The sequence below is a fragment of the Gymnoscopelus microlampas genome (assembly GCF_963454915.1).
Source record: "Gymnoscopelus microlampas genome assembly, chromosome: 6".
In the NCBI taxonomy this organism is placed as follows: Eukaryota; Metazoa; Chordata; class Actinopteri; order Myctophiformes; family Myctophidae; genus Gymnoscopelus; species Gymnoscopelus microlampas.
Genome location: NC_139943.1, coordinates 5,482,901 through 5,509,255, shown reverse-complemented (window position 1 = coordinate 5,509,255; position 26,355 = coordinate 5,482,901). Strand labels below are relative to the sequence as shown.

The 26,355-nt window shown below is 43.0% G+C and overlaps 1 protein-coding gene across 1 annotated transcript; it reads left to right on the top strand.

Annotated features, from left to right (window-relative positions):
• Positions 1-1,361: 1,361 nt before the first annotated feature.
• Positions 1,362-20,600, top strand: LOC311047965 (cadherin-related family member 3-like; the record flags this gene model as incomplete). The annotated part of the gene is made up of 19 exons (XM_084060916.1): positions 1,362-1,384; positions 4,406-4,506; positions 5,699-5,904; positions 6,775-6,931; positions 8,264-8,352; positions 8,610-8,635; positions 10,129-10,364; positions 11,755-11,947; positions 12,270-12,435; positions 12,709-12,811; positions 13,182-13,247; positions 14,707-14,939; positions 15,526-15,694; positions 18,281-18,564; positions 18,893-19,071; positions 19,482-19,501; positions 19,759-19,784; positions 20,010-20,058; positions 20,368-20,600. 19 exons carry the CDS (start codon positions 1,362-1,364, stop codon positions 20,598-20,600), a joined length of 2,559 nt encoding a protein of 852 aa, XP_083917042.1.
• Positions 20,601-26,355: the final 5,755 nt, after the last annotated feature.

The following is a 26,355-nucleotide window of genomic DNA, read 5'->3' as shown; positions in this document are numbered from 1 at the left end:
ATTTGATGAGAATAGTGATGCCTTACCAATCTGTGATGTCATGAACTTGGTGTGGCTCCCTGATGGAAGCACAAAGGTTCAGAATGTAGGTCTGTACAAGAAGACAGAATCCGCAGGTGAAGAACTCATCCTTGATGAAGACAGAATCTTCTGGAACTTTGAAAGCAACAAGGTCACTTTGGTTTTCTAAAATATCTAATATCGGGCTCATGATGTGAATGTAATTTAGTTTATAATGAAATCGATCATAGTTGCTTTCCTCTGTAGCCTCCTCGGTTAGTGTGCAGTGAGAGCTGTTCCCCTGGAACCCGTGTGGCCAGAAGGAAAGGAGAACCTGTCTGCTGCTTTGACTGCATTGCTTGTTCTGAAGGGGAGACCAGTAATGAGACTGGTAAGTTTACATTCTGTAACTGTTGGTTATCTTTAGGCTGATACTGTACTTGGCTGTCCCTTTAACCTTCTCTTCTTTGTTAGACTCTACAGAGTGCACCAGTTGTCCAGAGGACTTCTGGTCCAGTCCCCAGCGTGACCACTGTGTCCCTAAGAGTGTGGAGTTCCTCTCCTACCATGAGCCCTTGGGTATCTCTTTGACAACCATCTCATTGATAGGCACACTTATCTGTGCCATTGTCATGGGAATCTTCATCTATTATCGAGACACACCCATGGTACGAGCCAACAACTCAGAACTCAGCTTCCAACTTCTGATGTCACTCAAACTGTGTTTTCTGTGCTCACTTCTGTTCATTGGCCGCCCCAGACTCTGGACTTGTCAGCTGAGGCATGCAGCATTTGGGATCAGCTTTGTGCTGTGTGTCTCATGTATCCTGGTAAAGACTATGGTGGTGTTAGCCGTGTTCAAGGCCTCCAAGCCTGGGGGTGCAGACATTATGAAGTTTTTTGGTACAGTACAGCAGAGAGGAACAGTTCTGGGTCTTACTTCCATCCAGGCAATAGTCTGCATAGCCTGGCTTGTGTCTGCCTCACCAGCTCCTCATAAAAACACACAATACAACAGCGATAAGATAGTCTATGAGTGTGCGGTGGGATCAACAGTTGGTTTTGCAGTGTTACTAGGTTATATTGGTTTACTGGCACTCCTCAGCTTCCTCCTAGCATTTATGGCAAGGAATCTTCCAGACAACTTCAATGAAGCCAAGTTAATCACTTTCAGCATGTTGATCTTCTGTGCCGTGTGGATAGCCTTCATCCCAGCATATATAAGCTCTCCAGGCAAATATGCAGATGTAGTGGAGGTATTTGCTATTTTAGCATCTAGTTCTGGCCTTTTGGTGGCGCTGTTTGGACCAAAGTGTTATATAATGCTGTTGAAACCTGAGAGAAACACTAAAAAGTCTATCATGGGTCGTGGTGCCACCAAGACGTAGAAAAGGAAATTCAATGATTGATTGATTGTTTGGATACTTTATTAGACACAAAAAAGTTCCAGTGGACTTATTTCCGATGAGGTCCTATGTATTCAATTCATCAACAGAACATAAAAATAACACAAAAAAATCAAGTGATAATTTACCTCCCCCTTTCGCCTCCTGAAAGGTGGATTTTCAGGCCTGTTTTAAAGGAAGCCAGTGATCCAAATGTTTTAAGGGATGGGGTCAGGGTGTTCCACACTTGGATGGCAGTGCTGTAGAAGGAAAATGTCCCCATGTTTGTTCTATAGGTGGGTGTAACAAAATAATATGTTTTTTGTGTATTTTATAACAATACGTTTTTATGGATATATTTGATTGCTGATCACCTTGTTAGTAATATATTCAGTTTTTATTAAAGTAAATTGTGTCAGAGATGCAAACATCTATTATCTATAATAAAGAAAGTTGTTGAAAGGTTGATTAGCCTTAAAGACGATACGTTTGGTGATTTCAGACCTATATAGACAAGAATTACACCTCTTCATTTTCTGTGGGTCAAAGTACTACAGGTATGTAAGAGGCAAATTATGTATATCCTATATTAGCATTTCCTAGAGGGTCAACCGACAGTGGGTCGACGGTGGGTGGATGTCACACACGTAACATGGACCTGCGAAGCACACTGTTGCTCCGATCCGCGCTAAACTTGGCACCAACACTGGTCAGGGGTCTGCCATCAGGATAGCCACACCAGGGACCATGTGTGGCACGCAGGGGCCCCCACCATTGTTCCGCCCCCTCTGTGTTTCTATTGGCTGGGGTTTAAACAGCCACAACGCCAGTTCCCAGCATGCTTAAGGCCCCAAACCCGGTAGGTGCTCTTAGACAGCCAATAGGAACAGGCTGAAATTGCTTAAGCCCCGCCCTCTGTTGGCATAACTCCAGTTCCCAGTGTGCTAAAGGCTTTCAAATTGGTAGGTGGTCTTACGGGACAGACTTCACCCACACACTCTCTGAGGGGTGTGGAGTGACCGGCTTCAAATGCTATCAATGCATTGAATGGGAGATTATCACGTTTTATCAGACCATTGAATGGGCGAGTAGGCGACGAGTAGGCGATATACGGACCTACCCGCGATTTGTCAGACCATTCATTGGGCGTAATCCGGAGCTACTGACCTACTTGGAGGCCGAGCAGTCCCCACAACAAGATTTACGATTCTCTGCCTATCGGTACATAACTACAACGGCGCTGAGTAGGCTCAGGCGAACGTCGCACCGCTCAGGACGGCAACTTGGTCGCTTTAGCTCCCTCGGTGGTCCTTCACGGGGCTCCAGTTCGCCTGAGACTGCGCGCCTCCGTCATGGTCCGAAACCAAAACCAAAACCGAAACTGAACTATTTAAGTCATTTCCGTTGGTAGGTCAGTATGTCTTGATAGCACCCAATGAATGGTCTGATAAACCGCGGGTAGGTAAGTAGGTCGCCTACTTTGCCCATTCAATGGTCTAATAAAAGGTGATAATGTCCCATTCAATGCATTGATAGCATCCGAATCAGGTGGTGGAGTTCAATGGTGCAACCCGGAAGTGGATCTGTTCACTTACGGTTTTACCAGGAAGTGGGCGTAGACACCCGACTCACTCTGCCTCTATTTTTGGGTACCAGGAAGTCGATCCGACCACCGGAAGTGGGTGAAATTGAAATTTGTCTCCCACTCTGTTCAGAATAGAGGCATACACAGGTATCTTAAAAAAATTAAATTATGAGTTAGTAAATACATAAATATAGACAAAAAGTGCTCCTCACAGCACAGGTCTCTGCCAGGTCAGGTAGGTTAGTGTTGTCCAGCAATGTTCAGAATTCGCCAATCAGGCTGGAATGTCAAAAATATAGGGCAAAGGTTTTTCCTTGGCCTCTAGGGAGAGCGCATACAAAGTTTTACACAGATCGGTGCAGTTATAGGCAAAAACACGAATCGGCCTGTTATAGCGCCACCATGAGGCTGATTTGATATTTTTCAAGTGACATTTATTTCTCGGCCTAGAGAGACTGTACTCGATGCGCAATACCGTTGCACGATGAAGTATACACGTCTCGCTAGGGCGCACCCCACTAGCCAAAAGAGGAGGTTGAATGAACTGAAACCAGCGCTCCCCAAAACAGCAGGTTTGGGGAGCCTGCTTAGGGAGAAAATTGCCCCCCCCTGGTGGCCAGATTTCTTTGTTTTTTATTTCAATTATTTTTTTTATTATATATGTTTTTTGCCAATATATGGCAAGTATATGCAGAATATATGCTGCATATCATATTCTGGTTCATATATGTGGATATATAGGAAATGTATGTCTCGTATATAGCTTATATATGTCCACATATACGTCTCATATAGCTTATGTCCACATACAGTATGTGCCACATATGGATATATATGTAGAGACATGCAGGCAGACAAATTCGAATATGTCACATATATGATAAACATATATGTTGAATATATAAAAACATATATGTTCATATATTTCCTTTGCCCCCCCCCCCCTGCTGGCAGAGGCAAAAATCGCCTATCGCCGGTGTTGTTCATCAAAAATAGCCGATGTACACCCTCACCAAGCGACGCGGTTTGTGCTTGTAGATCTGCTATTTTCAGTGTGCTTATCTATAACTTTTAGGGTTATGGTTAAAAACGGCGCACAAATAAGGGCATTTATAAATACTACTGTCCTACAATGTCGATGTATAGTATACTACTACAACTATACAGTAATGTGTTTGAGCACAACCTCATTAAAATAACATTCATTATCTTGTTAACACACATGTACAAAGAATGTGACTTGTTGCATTAAAACATATCTATATAGTTAGCAACACTGTTGCTATGACGATTCAACTCTAATAAACAGAGAGCTTATCAGACATGAAGGCATGAACACACTGTACACGTCATGTGGTTTCTATCAACAGAAGCCTCTTAGCAACATTGATATCCAGTGTGTCTTCATATGACTGGATGTTGTGTACATGTTCAGTCAGAAGATTGAAGAACAGTCTGATATGTTCTGCACACAGAGGAGAATGGCCGCTGACAGAGTCCATCTCCTGTTGGGTTTGTGCTTGTGGATGATACAAGGTGAGGACTAACAGCTGCTGGATTCATGGTGTACTTTGTATACTGTACTTTAAAGTACTCTTGTGTTCTTGCTGGAAACTAAATGGATCCTATCGTCCCCATTCTGGGCATTTCATAATAGGCAAACATTCGCCAAAAATAGCCAAGCTACAAGCTAGGTCACAAGGTTGTGACCTAGCTTGTAGATCGGCTATTTTTGGCGGAGAGATTTGGTGTAGAGGGGGTTAAAAGAATGGGACCAAGTACAGACCCCTGGGGGACCCCGGTCAACTGAAGTACAGTACAATATATTGAAATTTAGAACATTTCCACAAAAAGGTTTTGCTGCTGGGGATTTGTCATCATGATTTCTGATGTTACTTTTATGCTCACAGATTCTGGTCTTATGAGTTCTCTTTTTGTTTACACAGGGACACTTTAAAATGATTCTCCCCCTTTCTTTTCTGCCTGTCTGGGGAGGGGGGGGGGGGGGGGTTACCTGAAGGCAAAGTGTCTAGGAAATGTTGTTGACCTTTTATATGCAAAAAATACTGTCCACCACTGGTTTCCTAGCGGTGCTGGAGAATGCGTGAGGGGCCGTGTTTTTCCAATTTCATAAAAAAGATATCTAAAAAAGTAAAATAAAATAAAATAAAATAAAAAATAAAATAAAATAAAATAAAATAAAATAAAATAAAATAAAATAAAATAAAATAAAATAAAATAAAATAAAATAAAATAAAATAAAATAAAATAAAATAAAACAAAACAAAACAAAACAAAACAAAACGAAACGAAACGAAACGAAACGAAACGAAACGAAACGAAACGAAACGAAACGAAATGAAATGAAATGAAATGAAATGAAATGAAATGAAATGAAATGAAATGAAATAAAATAAAATAAATGAAAATAAAATAAAATAAATGAAAATAAAATAAAATAATAAAGTAATTGAAAAAACACATCCCCTCGCGCATTAGAAGGACAATATCATTCACCAGAACCAAGGACGGGTGTTTTCGATGAATCCATCATGGTTAAAATGGAGTTTGAGGTTACATGAAAAGATGTATATCAAATATCTAAATACTGAATCAGGCTACTTAAAAACTGTCTGGGGTGACCACCAAACATGTTAGAAAGTGAAATATCCCTTAAAGTACCAGTTACTCAAGTAAATGTACTTTAGTTACTGTCCACCATTGGCAGGCGGCGTTGCAGAGCTGTCTCTTCCGGGTCTTCCGGCCACAGTCAGCCTGTCAGAGAACAGTCCTGCTGGTACTCCGGTCCACGTGTTCCAGGTCACCCTGCTGACCCCGGGGGTCTCCATGGAGACGGGCTTCCCTGCCATCATCAACCCGGACCCCTTGACCACGGCCTTCATGGTGTCCATGACCAACACCTCACATGCACTGGTGAGCACCGTGCAACACCTCACTGTCACCGTTAAACCATTTAAGTTGACCATTAATTGTCTCACAAAAGAATTGTGATTGACGATTTAGCCAATAATTTGATGACCTGGATATAGTCTCCGTTAGGACATTGGGTCTCAAAGTGGAGTCCGGGGACCCCTAGGGGTCCTTGGGGTGTACCAGGGGGTCCCCAGCAAAATGTGTTAATAAAGCGTTACGATAATTGTAACCCCTTTATTCATATTTTAGACTTTGGCTTTTCAAAAATAGCAGATCTACAAGCTCATAGCACGGCACCGAGTGCCGCGCTATGAGCTTGTAGATCTGCTATTTTTTGAAAAATCTTGAATATTTTTGCAAACTTTTTAACATTTTTAACTCAAATCTTTGCTTCTGGGGGTCTCTGGAAACAAATATTTTGGAGATGGGGGTCCGTGGCCAAATATATATCATTTTTGGGATCCTTGACATGAAAAAGTTTGAGAACCACTGCGTTAGGAGACTCAAATTTAATTTAATAATTTGAGACTCTTTGAGTCTCAAATTATTGGCTTAGAAAAGTGACAAAAAACAAAGAAATCTGAGGCCGATTCTATAAATCGCCCTTTAAAGCAGTAGTTCTCAAAGGTTTCCGTGGCAAGGACCCCCAAAAATGTATATGTATTTGGCTGCGGACCCCTTCATCTTAAACTGTTTGGTGCCAGAGACACCCCAGAGGAGAAGATTTGTGTTAAGAAAATAAAAAATGATGAAAATAGCAGATGTACAAGCTTGCAGGGTGGCAGGAAGTGACGCGCTGCAAGCTTGAAGATCTGCTATTTTTTTAAATCCAACTGAAATCTTTCTTTATTTCCTTTTTTTGTGATTTAGGTGTCAGTATCAGGAACCTCAGAGCTGGACTTTGAATGGGTTCCAAACCGCTTCGTGTTCCACATCGTGGCGGTGGACAGCGGAGGGGACAGCGTCCTGGAGACCCTGACCGTCCTCCTCTCTGATGAAGACGAACCGCCTGCGTTTCACCATGAAGGTTCTATACTCACTGAATGCAACGCTCTATTAATGCACCTGATTGAATACACATCCTGACCTTAAAGGAGAATTTTGGACACATTTTTCTTACATTTTCTATGATGTTATGATATCTTAGGATGAATGGTACAGTGGATAAATGTCATAACTCCATCCCGGGTCCGCCACAGCTTAAAACGAGGCCTATCCGCGCACGTTTTAAGCTGTGGCGGACCCAGGATGGAGTTATGAACATTTTCTACTGTACCATTCATCCTAAGATATCATAACATCATAGAAAAGGTAAGAAAAACTTAGTCCAAAATTCTCCTTTAAAAGAACAATTGTCTGTTTATTAAAGAGTTGGAGAGAACGGGGAGACTCTGGTTACTGAACAAACATCGCAATGATTACTATCACTGTCACGGTTTGAGTCAGGACGGAATGTAGGACCCAAGTGCAGGAGAGACGGAGGCTGAACACATCGGTTTAAAGTATTTAATAACTAAGAGACAGGAATACAAACTGGAGGAACTAAACTCAACGTACAACACACGAAACATATCACAATGAACTATCACTAAATCAGTGCAAACACAGGGTTTAAATAGACAGGGAAATAATAAGACACAGGTGAACTCAACAGACAATCAACACTGGGATAGGCTGAGGGACTAAGAGGACACAGGAGGAGAACATGACTAATCACAGGGTAGGTGAGACAAGACAGGCAACAGCTACAAAGAGAACAGGAAACAAAGGAACAATACTACAAAATAACGTACAGGATAGTAAAGCAAAACCTAACACGGAAACAAGGACTGCAACAGTACTTCAGAATAACAGAACGTACAAATGGAACGACACAACAGAAGAATGACCTACAAAGGCCTAAGAAGGGTCCAATACCAAATAAGGGCAGACAAAGGCTAAATAATAAAGACAAAGTCCAAAGCCCGAGGAGCGGACTGTGACAATCACAATATAGAGCTATTTAACACTGTTACTGAACAAACACTCTATAGCAATGATTACTATCACAATATAGAGCTATTTAACACTGTTACTGAACAAACACTCTATAGTAATGATTACTATCATAATATAGAGCTATTTAACACTGTTACTGAACAACACTCTATAGTAATGATTACTATCACAATATAGATCTATTTAAGAGAGCTTTTTAACAAAAACTTACACCCACTTTAACAAAGATGTTGTATAGTGTACATTTTTGCAGAGTTGTACAAAAGCCTCACTATACTAGTTTGTATACTGCATGTGTTGGTCTGTGTAGCAGGTCAGTGTCAAGTGACTATGTATTTCGTATTATGTATTGTTCTCGCAGAGACAACACTGTACATTGTAGAGAAATCTGCTCCTGGACAGAATATCTACCGTCCCACTGTCTCTGACCCCGAGGACAAGCCTCTGACTGTAAGACTTTTAACGTAAAACGTTTATCACATACTCTATGCTAGGTGTCCATAATGTTGTGTTATAGTGTGTGTGTGTGTGTGTGTGTGTGTGTGTGTGTGTGTGTGTGTGTGTGTGTGTGTGTGTGTGTGTGTGTGTGTGTGCGCGCGTGCGCGTGCGTGCGTGCGTGCGTGCGTGTTTAACAGTTCACCCTGGCCCCTCCCACTCCTGGCTTTGACATTGACTCAGCATTGGGAGTCATTTTCACCACCAAGCAGTTTGACTACCACACAGACCCTACCAGGTACACACTGTAGACTACCAGACAGACCCTATTATAGACTACCAGACAGACCCTACAAGGTAAACACTGTCTGTCATGGGTGATGGGGGTCCATGGCTAAATACATTTCAATTTGGGGGTCCTTGACATGAAAAGGTTTGAGAATGAGTGGTCTAGATGAAGAATAACGCTCTCTGGTCCACCGTTACATATTGAACATGTCTGTCTGTCTGTCTGGTCCACAGTTACATATTGAACGTCAGTGTGAGCGATGGAACCCACACAGTATGGAGAATACTGACTGTCCACATCCTGAACACACACGACCACAAGCCTACCTTCTTGAAGTGAGTATCTCTTAGAGTTCTATCACTGTGTACTATAAGGTCTGCCTTATGCAGCTGTGTTGCTAACATCACTGTGTACTATAAGGTCAGCATTATGCAGAGTATTGCTTCATCACTGTGTACTATAAGGTATGCCTTATGCAGCTGTGTTGCTAACATCACTGTGTACTATAAGGTCAGCCTTATGCAGAGTATTGCCATGTTTTTGAGCGGTGCAACCTCTCCTATAAGAGGGTTTAGTACCCATCCATGGTTTGATTGATTGATTGATTGATTGATGTACTTTATTTAGTAAGACATGAGAACAGTACATGACAGTACATAACAGTACATGGAAGTACAAATTCACAATACAAGGTCTACTAAATTGGATAGCTCAGTTAAGCACGTAGCTTGTTTAAGATGAGATCCCCACGCACACAAATCATGATGACCCATCCATGGTGAAAGTTTTTCTTTCCGTCTTGAAAATGTGTCTTTCGCTGTGACGCCATGCTGTGTAAAAACACGGCCATAGGCTAAGCTTTGCAGGACGTGCTGTGATTGGCTAGCGAGACACATGATGAAATTAACTTCAAACTCTGCAGACGCGCTGTGATTGGCTAGCGAGACGCATGATGAAATTAATAATAATGTAAAAAATCACACCCAGTGTGAAGTGAGCGGTGTCATTTAGAAACAACAGTGGTCATCACAGTGATGGAAGCTCACTTAAAAAAAGAAGGATTTTTTGAAGTGCACGGTGATATTTATAGGTTATTATTTCATCATGCGTCTCGCTAGCCAATCAAAGCAAAGGGTCTGAATAGAGTCAGCCAATCACGGTACGGCGAAAAGGGTGTGAATAGAGTCAGCCAATCACACTACAGGGAAAGACGAATTCCCAATCCCACTTATAGGAGCGGCTACACTGCTCAAAAATGTAAGTCCCTGACGCCACGACATGGTGTCACTTCGCAGGCTGTGCTGTGATTGGCTACCGAGATGCATGATGAAATTACTTCAAACTTCGCAGACGCGCTGTGATTGGCTCACCTCTGTTTGTAGCTTTTAAAAACAACAGGAGTTGATCCACAGTGCTTGTCCTGCAGTCAAACAACAATGATCTGACTTATTGAGTGACACTATCGTGTGTGCGTGTGCGTGTGCGTGTGCGTGTGTGTCCAGTAAAATCACCTCCTTCGTCCTCCCTGAGGAGTTGAACCCGGGGTTCATCGTAGCGAACATCACAGCTGTGGTTTCTGATCTGGAGGACGGATTCATCCTGTACAGCATCACTGATAATAACTACCTGTCTGTAGACACATGTGAGTCTGAACCGTCCACCGTCTCACTGGTTCTGTCTGTAGACACATGTGAGTCTGAACCGTCCACCGTCTCACTGGTTCTGTCTGTAGACACATGTGAGTCTGAACTGTCCACCGTCTCACATGGTTCTCAACAGTGGTGTATAAAGTAACTAAGTACATTTACTCAAGCACTGTACTTGCCTGAACTATTTGACTACTTGATTCAAAAGTGAATGTAAGGAATCTGATTTGCAAAAATCTGATTCCATGTGGGGTTTTCCTTTTTTTTTGTTTTGTTGCTTTTCAGACCGCATAAAAACAATGTGACTCCAACCTGGATAGGCGCCACTAATCAGATTTGAGCGACCAGTCTACTCCTTTGAATCCTGAAATTGAACAGTTCTGTTGACACTGGCTGCGCGCACACTGCACATGGGCAACGTTTCTTCATTGTCTCCGCCAGGCCGAAAGGCATGGCGAGAGAATATGTTTTACCCCCTGTCCGTCCGTCCGTCCGTCCGTTAGCAGCTAATCTCTGGCACCGTTGGCCCAGTCGCTGCAAAACTGTGCACACCCACTCCCTGGATGCCAATTCAGAACCTCTGCCCCACGTTGTTCACATGGGCCTGTTATAGCGCCACCAGGAGGCCGATTTGTGCAAAACCCATTTTTTTCCCATTACTCCTACAGCTTTTAGCCAAACATCATACAAATCGGTACACACTATCTCTATAGTCATGTGATCAACCCGGAGCTGTCCGATTTCCCATATTCCATCCTCATTGGCTAAGGTTGGCTTCCAAAGTTTGCAGGATTGGTCCGTTTTGAACACACTGCCTCAAATCATGAACGCAGCTTGCCATTTCCATAAAATTGCACACGCACATTACCACTAGTTTGAGGAAGAAATGCCACTTGAAAATGTTCAAATCAGCCTCATGGTGGCGCTATAACAGGCCGCTTTGCATTTTTAACTATAACTGCACGGATCTGCGTGAAACTTTGTCAAGCATTCTCCCTATAGGTAAAGGAAAAACCTTTGCCATGCATTTTTTACATCTGCCTTTTAGAGCGCCACCAGGAGGCTGACTTTTGGCAAACAATTTTTTTGCTATTACTCCTTCACATTCTGTCCAAAAATCATGCAAATCGGTACACAGTATCTCTATAGTCATGTGATCAAGATGGAAGTGTCCGATATTTCATATTCCATCCTAATTGGACAACATTGGCTTCCAAAGTTTTCTGGATAGGTCCGTTTGAAAAAGAATGCCTCAAATCATGAACGCAACGTGCGATTTCTGTGGAATGTTGCACACACATTCCCACTAGGCCGAGGAAAAAAATGCCACCCTTTTCACATTGGCCTGTTATAGCGCCACCAGCTGGTCTATTTTAGCTAAACACAGACAACACAAAGTGACGACTAGCTGCAGCGTCTGTTTATTGACAGCTTTTGCCAAGCTGTAAAAGTAATTGTAAGCAGTAAAGTGATGTGTTCCAGACACCGGCATCCTGTCAGTGTCCGGGAGGATGGATCGTGACACCGCTCCACTCAGAGACCACCCCACCCTGACCGTGACGGTGACGGCCACCCTGAGACCCTCTGAGCCCCCCCTCACCAACACCCTCTCTCTGGAGGTCACCGTCACCGACCTCAATGACAACCCCCCCCTCTGTGTGCCTGCTGCCAGCAGGTTAAATGTTTGTTTGTTAACATGTCATTTGTTAACACGTCATTTGTTAACACATCATTTGTTAACACGTTATTTGTTAACATGTCGTTTTGTTTACATGTCATTTGTTTACATGTCATTTGTTTACATGTCATTTGTTAACACGTCATTTGTTAACATGTCATTTTGTTTACATGTCATTTGTTTACATGTCATTTGTTTACATGTCATTTGTTTACACGTCATTTGTTAACATGTCATTTTGATTATATGTAATTTGTTTACATGTCATTTGTTTACATGTCATTTTGTTTACATGTTTGTTTGTTTGTTTACATGTCAGGGTGGAGGTGCTGGAGACAGAGGAGGTGGGGTCTGTCATCACCACGGTAACGTGTACAGACAACGATGTGGAGCCCAGCTTCACACAGTATGAGCTGACAGGACTGTCCTGTCTGGACTGCAAGATGAACTTTGACCTGGACCCCAAAACACCCAATCACATTGTGGTAAATCAATCAATCAATCAATCAATCAATCAATCAATCAATCAATCACATGGGATAGATTACTCCAGTGGTTCTCAAACTGGTGTTCGGGACCCCCATGGGTCCTTTGTGGGGTTCCAGGGGGTCCCCAACAAAATCAGTTAATATACTGTAGCATCAAAATCAGTTTATACTTCAGATATTCAGATGTTGTGACCTATAGATCGCACGCACATTAACCCCTTCCTGTCCACCTCCTCCACATTAACCCCTCCCTGTCCACCTCCTCCACAGCTGACCGCTGACCTGGACTTTGAGCTTGAAGACAATCTGCTGGAGGAACATGAATACAGACTGATGGTCACTGCCCAGGACAAGAACGACACCTCTATGACAGGTACACTATACACACACGTTCTTATTCTAGTAGCCTATAATAACCCATGACCCGAGGCCGATTCTACAAAACCCTGGTTCTCAAACGTTTTCGTGCCAAGGACCCCCAAATTGATTATGTATTTGGCCGCGGACCCCCCCCTTTTTTCTGTATGAGTATAAATCAGGCTTTACAACACCCTGGCGGCACTGGCAAAATACTTAGTCGACTAAATCAACTGTAGATTTAGTCGACTAAAATTAGACTAAAACTAAATCATTTCAGATGACTAAAATGTCTGTCTGTCTGTCTGTCTGTCTGTCTGTCTGTCTGTCTGTCTGTCTGTCTGTCATCGTAGGAAGTGCCTTTGTCTTTGTGACGGTGAGAGCAGTGAACGAGTTCCCTCCTGTCTTCAGTCCTACGTCGTATGTCTTCAGCGTCTCTGAGCTTCTGGATCGTACGTGAGATCTAAAGACCGACCGATATATATATCCGTCATTATTTAACTTTTTCATTATCGGCAATTATGCAGCTAATGTGCCCCGATTATTTTTTTCCTTTTTATTTATTTGTTTGCACCCAACCTCATTTTTTGATTTGAGCTAAAAAGCATTATTTTACACTTTGGCTATTCAAAAATAGCAGATATACAAGCTCATAGCGCGGCACTCGGTGCCGCGCTATGAGCTTGTAGATCTGCTATTTTTGAAAAATCGTGAAAATGTGTGCAAATCTTTGAATATTTATATTTTTAAAGCGAACATTTTTAACTCAAATCTTTGCTTCTGGGGAGTCCCTGGAACAAACTATTTTGATGGGGGTCCGCGGCCAAATACATATTAATTTTGGGGGTCCTTGACATGAAAAAGATTGAGCACCACTGATATAGAAACATACTTTTTTCAGAATACTGTTGAGATTCAGGAGACATGTAGAATCGGCTTCAGGTCTTAATGGGTTAAATAGAAGCTTCTTTATTGATAGAAATATTTTTGTTTTGTTGCTTTTATTGCGTTTGACAAAAGATGTCTCAAACCCTTGGTAATTGGTGGTCTGTAGGACAGTGGTCGTCAATCTTTTCTAGATCAGGGCCCTCTTGACAATCCCAAAAGCATTCGCGGCCCACCCCAGATGGAGTCAGAACATGTTTATTTCAATGATCAATCCATCAATTGTGGGGGTACGGTGGCGCAGTCGGTAGCGCTGTCGCCTCACAGCTAGAAGGTCCTGAATTCAATTCCTGCCGGGGACGCTGTGGGCGCTGGGGGCGTGTCCTCTCCTCCACGTCATCAGTGCCCATACCCTAGGTGGGGTTGGCGAAAGGGCCTTTCTGTGTGGAATTTGCATGTTCTCCCCGTGTCCCCTAGGGTAGGTACCCTCACAAAAACATGCAGTAATCCTGGTCTCTATACTGCCTCCCCCTGGTCAGCCGGGGCCCCTGATGGAGGGGAAAGGAACTGGTTGGAATAACGTGTTCCTTCCACGCGCTACGTCCTACCGGGGAAACTCCCCCCCTGTCATGTGATAAGAAGAGGTCTGCTACTGCTAGCTCTCATGCATTGAAGGAGGCATGAGCTCGGCTCTAGGCTCTCCCTAGGCTGGAAGAGGGAGAGTAGCGCCCAGAATTACTTAGACAATTGGCACCGGGTGAAAAAATGGGTTACAAAATTGTGGGAAAAACATTTAGAAAAAGAAAATCCAACAATTGTATTCTGGCTTGGATCAATGGAACCAACATAGTTCAATTTAAGTTCTTAGTCATTGGTATCACAATGAAAACTATTTTTTTTCCTCCTTTTACATTGCTTTTTTATAATAATGTTAAATTATCAATAAAATCTAAGTGTTTTGCTGGCTGGAAATCTCCATGTATCAAAATAGCAACTATTAGTGTCTTGTGTGGTTTGTCCAATCAGGAGGAGCTGTCGGGTCTGTCTCGGCCACGGACAAAGACCTTCCTCCCACTCCCATCAGTTACTCGCTGGTGTCAGCAGGGGGCAGCGGCGCTGCGTCCTCCAACATCTTCTTTGTGGACCCCGGGCTGGGGGCCATCAGCCTGCTGACCCGCCCCGACTACGAGACCACCCGCTCCTACAGGCTGCTCATCACAGCCGAGGACGGAGACCCACACAGACCTGCTACTGCTACGGTGACACAGTGACACCTACTGGTTCATTATGAACATAGCATACAGTACACACCACCAGTGGTGGAAAAAGTACTCAAATGTTTTACTTGAAAGTATTCATTATGTTTTCAAGTGTATAAAATGTATAAAAATGTATGAAAATAGCAGATCTACAAGCTGCACAATGCGTCGCATCGCGACACATTATGAGCTTCAAATGACCGAAATGTATATAGGGCTGAAGTGGTTACTGTATGTTTTGTGATAATAATCAAAATCTACAAAGTAACTAGTAACTAAAGTTTTAAAATAATTGTAGTGGAGTAAAAGTATAATATTTGCCTCTGAGATGTAGTGGAGTAGAAGTAAAAGTACTGCAAATGGGAAATACTCCACTAAAGTAAAAAATACCTCAAACTTGTACACAAGTACAGTAATTGAGTAAATGTACTTAGTTACTTTCCACCACTGGTTTACCTGCAGAAACACACTGCCCTCTCACTGTATTTTGCCGTTTGTTTTGTTTTTGGTAGACGACCAGAAACGTCCCCGTCTGCCAAAGCAAGCAGAGAAAACACACATTACTGTGTTTATGTTTATATTTCAGGTTACAATCAACATCACGGAGGCCAACGACGAGCCTCCGCTGTGCGGGCCCAACCTGACCACCCTGATGGTCCCTAAAGGTCAAAGGTCGGGCTCTAACGTCCAGGGCTTCATGCTGTCCTGCACAGACAAGGACTCACCCCCCCAATCCTTCATCTACACCATCTCTGGTAATGGCACTACCAAAAATGGCAATGTCACTACATTACATTACATTACAGTCATTTAGCAGACGCTTTTATCCAAGGCGACTTACAATAAGTGCATTCAACAAAGGTAGGGAAGGAAACTACTAATCACCAGAAGACTTAAAGGGATTGTAGGCGAGTTCAGACATAATCAAAGAAAAAAACTGTTGTCAAACACCGCCCCTCCAGCTGTTCTTTTCCCCGACCACCAGGGGGTGACGCAGGGGGGACTTTTTAAATGGGCCATGCCCAAAATAGGTTGCCTTATGCGGATACAATTCGCGGAACTGCCCGCCCCTACGGTTCTCTGAATTTTTATTTTTAAATAGGCTCTTTCATGATAAATTGACCACATATATGAAGTTAAACAACTAAATTCTATCCACACGCTATCTTAAAAGTAAATTCTGTGCCTCAAAAACGAAGTTTGAGAGCGTTTTAAAACCGAAAGTAAAAAGTTCGCACGGACGCGCACGGACGCGCACATGCGTGCGTTCATTTACCAGCCGGACAAACGTAACATAAACATAAACAGTAGGGAAAATTCGGATTTCAGAAAAAGGACTGTGTTTCAATGCAGGAAAACACCCCAGCATCATTATATAGTGGCTGATAGAGGGGAGAAAATGCAAAATATATATAAATATTTTTTAAATGTAGGCTTAATGTTGCCTACAATCCCTTTAAGAAATGCATTCTCTTCTAAAACAAGCAACTAAGAGTATACCTAGCACTAAGGTAAAAGTGCAAAGTATCAGCTATCAAGGACGCAGAGGGCATTTTAGAACCGAAAGGGACGCAAGAGCTAAAACAAATAAGTGTATCAAATAAACAAGATCCAATAAAAACAAGAGCTCGCACAAATAATTGACAACAAGTAGGCAAGGCTAAGAGGAAGGGTCAGCGTAATGTCAATACATCTATCATCTGTGTACATAGACACAGGTTATTAAAGCATCCAGTATCAACAGTAAAATTGATCAATACTGTACATATAAAATAGCTATGTTGTTTGATAACGCAAACAGACTCCAGCTTTAAGCGCAAACAAAGTATGTATTTCTCCATTCCTCTCAACACACAGGGTGGCAAAACTGACAGCAAAACACAGGTAACATTAACAGAGGATCCAACAAGCACTCATGGAACTATATAGACAAGGAACTAAAGTAGACACAGGTGGAACTCAAAGACAATCAATGTAGGCTGGTACAAACAGGACACAGGTGACTCAAATTAACAATCACAATTGTGAGTCAAGACAGACAAATGAAACAACTACAAGGGAAGGCAGGAAACGGGAAACCATTACTTCAAAATAAGGTACAGCAACACAAAACACTTAATATACAGAAACACAGATCCTGACACGTATAGTAGGTAGGCCTATATAGACCAATTATTTGTTTACTAACATTGAGACTGGACGCACAGGTGATTGTTTCACGCAATCAATTCCCAACCTGTTATTTCAGGGTGCGCTGGTTTCAGCGCACCCCGACCCCCTCTTGTGTGTTGGCTAGTGAGGCGCGTCCTAGCGAGACCTGATAGAATGGGTTTCATTGCACGCATACTGGTTGCACGCGTACTGGTTCTTATCAGTGTGACGTCGTCTGTTAAGGGGTCTATAATGCCATGCCTGCCAATCATGGGTGGACAAACGTCGGATTTGTCTCCCCCCCATGAGTCATTTCAGAGTTATTTTGAATTATAAATACATAAGCATTTTAAAATACTTATTTAATAAAATTTAGAAATCATTCCCATATAAATTAAATGCTTTTTGAAGTATTTACCCCCCCAACCCCCCAACAGCACAATAACTAACAAGTATCGACAGTGCAGATGCTTAAAGGGCTACACACACAATACCAACACTACATTAACACACCTGCATCTCTACAGGATTTTACAGATTCAAACGCTATTTTTACACTTTGCTTTTGTCCCTCTAAAGTTCTATTCATAAACTGGCTGGATAGACATGCACTTCATGACAGTTTCTTTCCGGTGACATCTACTACCTTTTTTCACTGACGAAAACTAAATAAAAACTGAATATAAACTAAGCTACGGTGACTAAAACTATGACTAAATATATTGACAATTTCGTCAACAAATAAAAACTAGGCTAAAATGTTAGTGAGGGACTAGTGGAGAACAGATCCAGTAGAACTAAAAGACGAGTCATTTTATGTTTGGTTGCGCTCGGTTGTTGCGCTCTGAAAATAGCAGATCTACTGTGAGCTTGTAGATCGGCTATTTTCAGCATGCAACCCATTTCAGAGACTAAAATATGACTAAAACTAAATGGAATTTGAATCAAAAGACTATGACTAAAACTGAGTCAAAATTTGCTGTCAAAATCAACACTACCATCAAGTGAATGTTTAGACTATTCCTTCCTTATTGACATGGACGACTAAGCCCCTTTGACAAGAAATGCAAAGTTGATAACAAAAACAATTCACAAAAAGGCTCAGTTGATCAGGTCCCCCCTGAGCTCTAGCACCCATGGGTGCGGTAATCCACTGTCTCAGATGAGTGTCATATCCTCTCGTCCTCCAGGGGGCAGCAACCTCAACAACCACTTTGTCTTCTCTCCGTCGGCCGGTACCAACGTCAGCAGACTGCTGCTGAAGGAGCCCTTTGACTTTGACAGCGGTGTGGACAGCGTGTGGCGCTACAGCCTGACCGTACTCATCTCCGACGGGAACCTGAGGGCCGGAGGGGCCAGCTCCGGGGGCCCCGGGACCTCCGGGGGGCGTGCCGCTCGGACGCAGACGGGCACGGCTATCATCGACATCCAGGTGTTTGACCCGGACCTCGTTACGGTCATCACCACAACCACTGTAAGTCCAGGAGCAGTGGACACTGAGTACATTTACTCAACAGGGCAATATGGGACTGCACTTTCTAATTCAATATGTTTTAACACAGAATCAAATGTTTCATGGACATGATTCACCAGGAGCCCATGGATGGCTTAGTTCCAGGCTTAATATAATTAATATAATTATTTTTGGAAATCTCTATGGGAAAAAAAACGCCACTGGTATGCTCTATTGTTCCTCTGCAGGAGCGTGTGACATACGTCACGCTAACAGACGTATGTCACGCTAACAGACGTACGTTACGCTAACAGACGTACGTCACGCTAACAGAATGTTTCCTCTGCAGCCTCGCGTGACCATCGTCACGCTGACAGAGAACACGTTCAACATGGACGACTGGTATGTGTGGTTCATCATCGCGCTGGGTCTCATGCTGCTGCTGCCCCTACTGGCCTGCCTGCTGTACTGCTGCTGTCGCTGGCTCTCCACGCTGGACCTCAGCTGCTGTGAGCCCAGGACAAAACTGTGAGTTTTATACAACTAGAGGTTCGGGGCCGCTACACGGCCCTCACATCTAGTAGCCTACAAATATAGGCTATATACCAGGGGTGGAACATTACTAACATGTTTTACTTATAGTAAGTAAGAGTATCAATACTGCAATGTCAAACAAATACAAAAAGTAAAAGTATGGGTATAAAAATGTTCTTAAAGTACCAAAAGTAGAAAGTACTCATTATGCAGAATGTCCCATTTCAAGTTTTCAAATGTATACAAATCTTCCAGATCTGAAAATAGCAGATCTACAACACTTGTTTTGGTTTCTCCTCCGTTGACGTTCCTAGGGAACTGAGGAGAAATCGATAATAATAATACAGTGACTGTGATTCTGGATTCTGATGGTTGTTGACTCTACATATTGTTCTGTTTTACAGCCTCACAGAAGCAGCACCTGGTGAGAATTAGCCTCCATTGTCTCACACACGCACGCGCGCGCACGCACGCACGCACGCACGCACGCACGCACGCACGCACGCACGCACACACACACACACACACACACACACACACACACACACACACACACACACACACACACACACACACACACACACACACACACACACACACACACACACACACACACACGAGATATTCTATAAAAAAAAATGATAATTCCATCTGACAGCCTGCGTTTCTGTACCTTTCCAGAACATGTGAAGTCAGACGTCTTCCTGGTAAGCCTCTACATTTTAAGTGTTTATATGTATAACGTCCGGGATTCAAACCCAGGTCTTCCGCATGGAAAGCCAACATCTTAACCGCTAGCCTAAAGGAGAATTCCCCCCCTTGGCCAGGGGGAGACTTTAGGCTTTTACTCATCAGGCAGAGGCTCTGAGCCACTATACTGCTACATACATACTGTATATAATAATGTGATGTGACACTTCCTTCTGTTTCAGGAAGTGACAAAGATCAACACAGTGTTTGATGGAGAGGAGGTGGATCCAGGTATATGAATCATTACGGTTTACAGAGGTTATTGGGACAGGATTTTGTTTGTGTTATCCTTTTAGCCTTAATGTCTGACTGTTACCTCTGTGCTGTTTAAATTGTTTTTACTAATAAAGTATTCAATCAATCAATCAATAAATCAGAAGGAGCTGTTTTACAAACCACCACTAGTCTGTCCTCTCACTCTGTCTGTGTTTCAATGTCCTGCCTCCAAAAAAACTGAAAATCTGTGTGTGTGTGTGTGTGTGTGTGTGTGTGTGTGTGTGTGTGTGTGTGTGTGTGTGTGTGTGTGTGTGCGTGTGCTAGTGTCAAACAGGGTGTATGAGTACAACAGTAAGTCTGGAGCCCGACGCTGGAAGGACCACAGCGTTGCACCCACCCTGCCTGGTGGCAGCACACTGATGACATCATCACACAGCACCCTGATGACATCACAGGACACAGGCCCCGCCCAGCCACCCCGGGGGAGCAGAAGTGGGGGAGAGGCCGCGAACATGACTGGATCGCGCTCTGATCACGCGGTCGCCTCAGAGGCGTGAACGACGTGACGTTTGTGTCATGATGACGTCAATAGAGCACCGACGTCTGACATCACTGAATTGTTTTTTTAATTGATTGAAAATAGCCGATCTACAAGGTCACAATGTGTCATGCTGCGACTTGTTGTGAGCTAGCAGATCGGCTATTTTCACTATCTTTGAAATAGGGCTTAATTCATAAGGTAGTTTTGTAACTTTGGGTCCCAACAGTCCCTTCCTAGAAACGTAGTGGAGTCTAAAGTACAATATTGTTTAAGTCATCAGATTGCAAAAAACAAATACGAAAAACAATTACTCCAGAAATGTACTGAAAGGCATAGTTCACCCGAAAAAAAAAGAAAAAAAAATCCTATGGATTAGTCACCCCATGGAGACTTGAATTCATGGATATTATTTTGTTTTTGTCGCATTCCTAAGACAATAATTTCAATCAAATTATTTTAATCAAATTATTGGCTTAGGAACGCGACAAAAACAAAAAAAAAATATCCATGAAGTCTCCATGTTTTTTCCTACTGATCGATAGGAAAAAAGTCATTTTGGGGGTGAACTATCCCTTTTAGGTACACTGTACTCAAGTAGATGTACTGTAGTTATTGTCCACCAGTGATTATGGAACCAGGACTGGAATGACATAATTTTACTGTCAAGGCCACTTGGCCTTTGTAGCTGTCAGTCTTTTTAGGGCTCAAAGGCCTCAGCAACAAGACCATCACATTAAAACAACGATCTGTTTTTTTGTTTTTAATACATACTAAACTCTCAATAAAATAAATACTTGAATAAAAGCTGTTTATTTCACGAAGTAATTTATTCGTATTTACAAATGACCAACATTTGTACAAACTCCAGAGGCAAAAGTTCAGCTGGTCGACTCGGAACTCATGCTGTGCCACAAGAGAATAGGAAAATTATGCAATGTATGTGATCTGAAAGACGTCAAAAAATGTATTTCATTGTATTTTTTATTGCACACTTTATGACTTGAGGGGTCCTTTATTTGATGTAATGCAAAAACAAAAACCTGAGCTATTCTGGCAGATCTACAGCTATTCTGGCAGATCTACAGCTATTCTGGCAGATCTACAGCTATTCTGGCATATCTAAGCAGATCTAGCAGATCTACAAGCTCATAGCACGGCACTTGTAGATCTGTTATTTTTGAAAAATCGTGAAAATGTGCGCAATTCTTTGAATATATATATATTTTTAAAGCTAACATTTGTAACTCAAATATTTTTTTCTGGATTCTAAATGAAAAACAGCAGATATACAAGCATGTAGATCTACTATTTTTGAAAAAAAATTGAAAAAAACCTTTGAATATATATTTATATAATGTAGATTTATTCTTTGTGTCCATGAACGTGTTACAGGATGCATTATAGAGTAAATGGTCTTTGCCAGAAATGGACATGGATGGCCGGCACATTAACATTGGTTGGTGTCATGAAACATTCATACAGAGCATATTGAGTTCAGTCATTTGGACCATGCAAATATCACAGAAAGCAGCTTTAACCCATTGAAACCAGAGGCCTTCAGAAAATGATGCCGGTAGACAATATTAGTTAAAGAGTACATTTGCCAATTTTAAACCTATACATAATTTGCCTCTTGGAGGCAGTCCTGTAGTACTTTGAACCACAGAGAATGAAGAGGTGCACATATTTCTTGCCTTTATACAGTAGTAGGTCTTTAAGGGAGTGTAATCAACTTTTCTTTATAATAGATAAATTATAATATATGTTTGCATCTCTGACGGGATTTAATTTAATCTTGTATACAATCAAATATTCATATAAACCTGTTTTTAAATGTAGAGGTAATTTATTAGCATTGCATTCCTTCTTCTATGTCTTGGTGGCACCACGACCCATGATAGATTTCTTAGTGTTTCTTTCAGGTTTCAAAAGCATTATATAACACTTTGGTCCAAACAGTGCCCCCAAAATGCCAAAACTAGATGCTAAGATAGCAAATACCTCCACTACATCTGCATATTTGCCTGGAGAGCTGATATATGCTGGGATAAAGGCTATCCACACTGCACAGAAAATCAACATGCTGAAAGTGATCAACTTGGCTTCATTGAAGTTGTCTGGAAGATTCCTTGCCATGAATGCTAAGACGAAGCTGAGGAGTGCCAGTAAACCAATATAACCTAGTAACACAGCAAAACCAACTGTTGATCCCACTTCACACTCATAGACTATCTTATCACTGTAGTATTGTGTGTTTTTATGAGGAGCTGGTGAGGCAGACACAAGCCAGGCTATGCAGACTATTGCCTGGATGGAAGTAAGAGTCAGAACTGTTCCTCTTTGCTGCATCGCACCAAAAAACTTCATAATGTTTGCGCCTCCAGGCTTGGAGGCCTTGAACACAGCCAACACCACCATAGTCTTTACCAGGATACACGAGACACACAGCACAAAGCTGATCCCAAATATTGCATGTCTTAGTTGACAAGTCCAGAGTCTTGGATGTCCAATGAACAGAAGTGAGCACAAGAAACATAGTTTCAGTGACATCAAAATTTGGAAGCTGAGTTCTGAGTTGTTGGCGCGTACCATGGGTGTGTCTCGATGATAGATGAAGATTCCCATGACACTGGCACAGATCAGTGTGCCCAGCAATGAGATGGTTGTCAAGGAGATACCCAGTTCCTCATGGTAGGAGAGGAACTCCACACTCTTAGGGACACAGTGGTCACGCTGGGGACTGGACCAGAAGTCCTCTGGACAACTGGTGCACTCTGTAGAGTCTATCAAAGAAGAGACAATTAAAGGGACAGACAAGTATCCGCCTAAAAATAACCAACTGTATATACAGTGCTTACGTAATGTAAACTATACCAGTCTCATTGCTGATCTCTCCCTCAGAACAAGCAATGCAGTCAAAGCAGCAGACAGGTTGTCCTTTCCTTCTGGCCAGACGGGTTCCAGGGGAACAGCTCTCACTGCACACTGACCGGAGTGGCTAAAGAGGAAAGTAACAATGACCAGTTTTAGTCCAAACTAACTTACACTCACATCATGAGCTCAATATTAGGTATTTTTAGCCAGCCAAAAGTGACCTTTTTGGTTTCAAAGTTCCAGAAGATTCTGTCTTCATCAAGGATGAGTTCTTCACCTGCAGAGGTTGACTTCTTGTAAACACCTACATGCTGAACATTTGCGCTTCCATCAGGGAGCCACGCCAAGTTCATGACATCACAGATTGGTGAGGCATCACTATTCTCATCAAATGATACTTGATCACCAGCTGATGTGGTGAAGTTGATCTTTTCCAGGTAATACACAAGCTAGAAAAGGTGATGAACAAAATGATGAAGAGCAAGAGACACAATTTAAACATGAAATGTATCCAACTAGAAACTATCACACCTGCCATGGCTGGACTGTCTGCAAACTGGCACAGCTGTGCCCACTGAAAGGCCCTCTTCCTGGCACACACTGCAACATGTCATGGAGGGCATGGGCCAGAGCATACACAGCCTTGTACACCGTAACCTCTATTCTGAGGTCAGACACATCCAGAAGTTTAGCTTCTGCTGTCCCTAGGTCCTCTTGTCCAGTACACACCCTTCCACCAGCATCCACCCACTCTGATGGAAGGGGTGCAAATTTACACCGAAATGTGTGCTCCCAAAACTGCCTCACCTGAAGAAACAAAATGAATACTTAATAACATAAATATAATAAATGGTAATTATTACATTCTCCCATTCACACACACATTCATACACCGACAGCCGAAACCATGTAAGGCACCAACCTGCTCATCGGGAGCAATTAGGGGTTGAGTATCTTTGCCAGACCCAAGGGGTCGGCCTATGAGGCTTTGTACCTGTTTTCTCCATACATGGGCATGCCCCCTTTGCCCTTAGGCCCCAGCCATAAATGTCTGTCCCCCTTTCGTCCATACATGGGCATAGACACAGGCTGACACGTCATGTGAAGTCCGGCTAAGCCTGGGTCTGACAGAACCAGGTCTCCTGGTCTTGTTCTCAAGATACCTTGTGAATATTTAAAACCAGAATTTATCTTGCAAATAGTTTTAATGCATCAACGGATGTGATCTTCCCTCCAACCAAGACGCATACGATGAACAAAACTTGCAGAATCATCAAAAATCGTAGTCACCTCAACAACGGATTGTTTCAGAAGATGCCACATGGAAAGTAGCCTCGGAAACCCATGCATTTTTTTCAAAAGAAAAAAAGCCTGGGAGAACCGTGCAGGAACGCTGGTCTTAGGACCTTGTTATCTCCTAACCAATCAGAGTGCAGAGGGGCGTCGCTCTAAATTTGGTGACGTCAGCGTGCTCCGTGCACAGGCCGGGGGGGGTGGGGGGGGGGGGGGGGGGGGGGGGGCAGGGACATAGATTGGTGAAGCAATAGGAAGCGGCGCTGGAATTCAGCGCCTGTGTTTGGATCCGCCCTTCAAGACCATCGATTGGGCTCGTTCTTTCAGTCTACATGGCATGCGGCTCCACAGGCCCATCACACTGGCAGTAGACTGCTGCGATGCGAGAGTGCAGACTAGCCAGCACCAATTCGGAACGCCTGAATAGTTTGCCTTCCCCACCCTTCTGTCTAGCACGAGGGTCTTGAAAGCTGCAGTGTTGTTAGCTCCGCTGTCGCACCACAGTGTATCTATGTAGGTTGTGCGCCTCTTTCCTTTCTGGGCTGTGCCCTAGCTGGGTTGGCTCCCACAGTGTCAGTTTACTTTCCACCAGTTCCGGGTGCCTGACGCAGTGCCCAGCCAGACTCATCCTTCTCTCTCTGACCTTGGCTGTTACCTGCAGTAGGGCCCCATAGAGGTCCATGTTCTTTGTGTGTGACACCTAGTACCATTCGTAGAATGCATGTGTTGACATCATCCAGAGCCCTTTACTGCTCTGCTGTGAGCGTCCATGTCTTGGCCTCATAAAGGAGTACTGACCTCACTGCAGCTATACGAACAGCCACCTCATGAGGTCTTCTCCCATGTTTCCACACTCTCCTCATCCCATGCAGAGCATTCCAGGCAAGTAACCTTCCGAACGTTCAGATCCTGTTCCGTTGAAGCAGTCAAGGCCAAGATGTTTGAAGTCACCCGGACCGCCTTGTGCGTTGCACCGAGGTCCCCTTTATAAAGTGACACTGATTTTGTATGCTTCACACACGCTGAGGAAGGCCTGTGAGGCCGAAATGTTCGGTTAAATGAGCACTACTTTTTAAATCCACGTAAAGTTACACATATTTAATTGGCATTTCACACGGTAATGTTGTGAGGAATAGAAAGGAGAGGCTGCATTTTGGAGATTCAGTAGCTACAACCATCAGGTGATTGCAATTGTACCGATTACTGAATAAAGGTAAGCAAACCACTGGTTCTAAGGCTTTTTTTAAATGTATTTCAAGGATCCCCATAACTCCAAGAGTGTGTACAAAATGGTCCATTTGGTTCCATGTGTATACTCTCAGAGTTACAGACCTGTAAGGGTCCATTTGGAACCCCCTCAAGTAAGTCTCTGCCACCCTCTTTGAGAACCACTGCCTCCAACAACTGCCTGATGCTGTTCTCTGTACATAATGTTATTTTTAGAAGCTAGTCGGTTGACTTAATTGGATAATCATAGGTGGTCGTTGCTGTGTTTTCAACTGAAACGTGTCTCTCTTTTTGTTCTCCTCTCCTTCTCTTTCAACTCTGACCTCCTTCGCTGTCCATGGTGCTGAAGAATGTGTTATTGTATTTCACCCATTCTT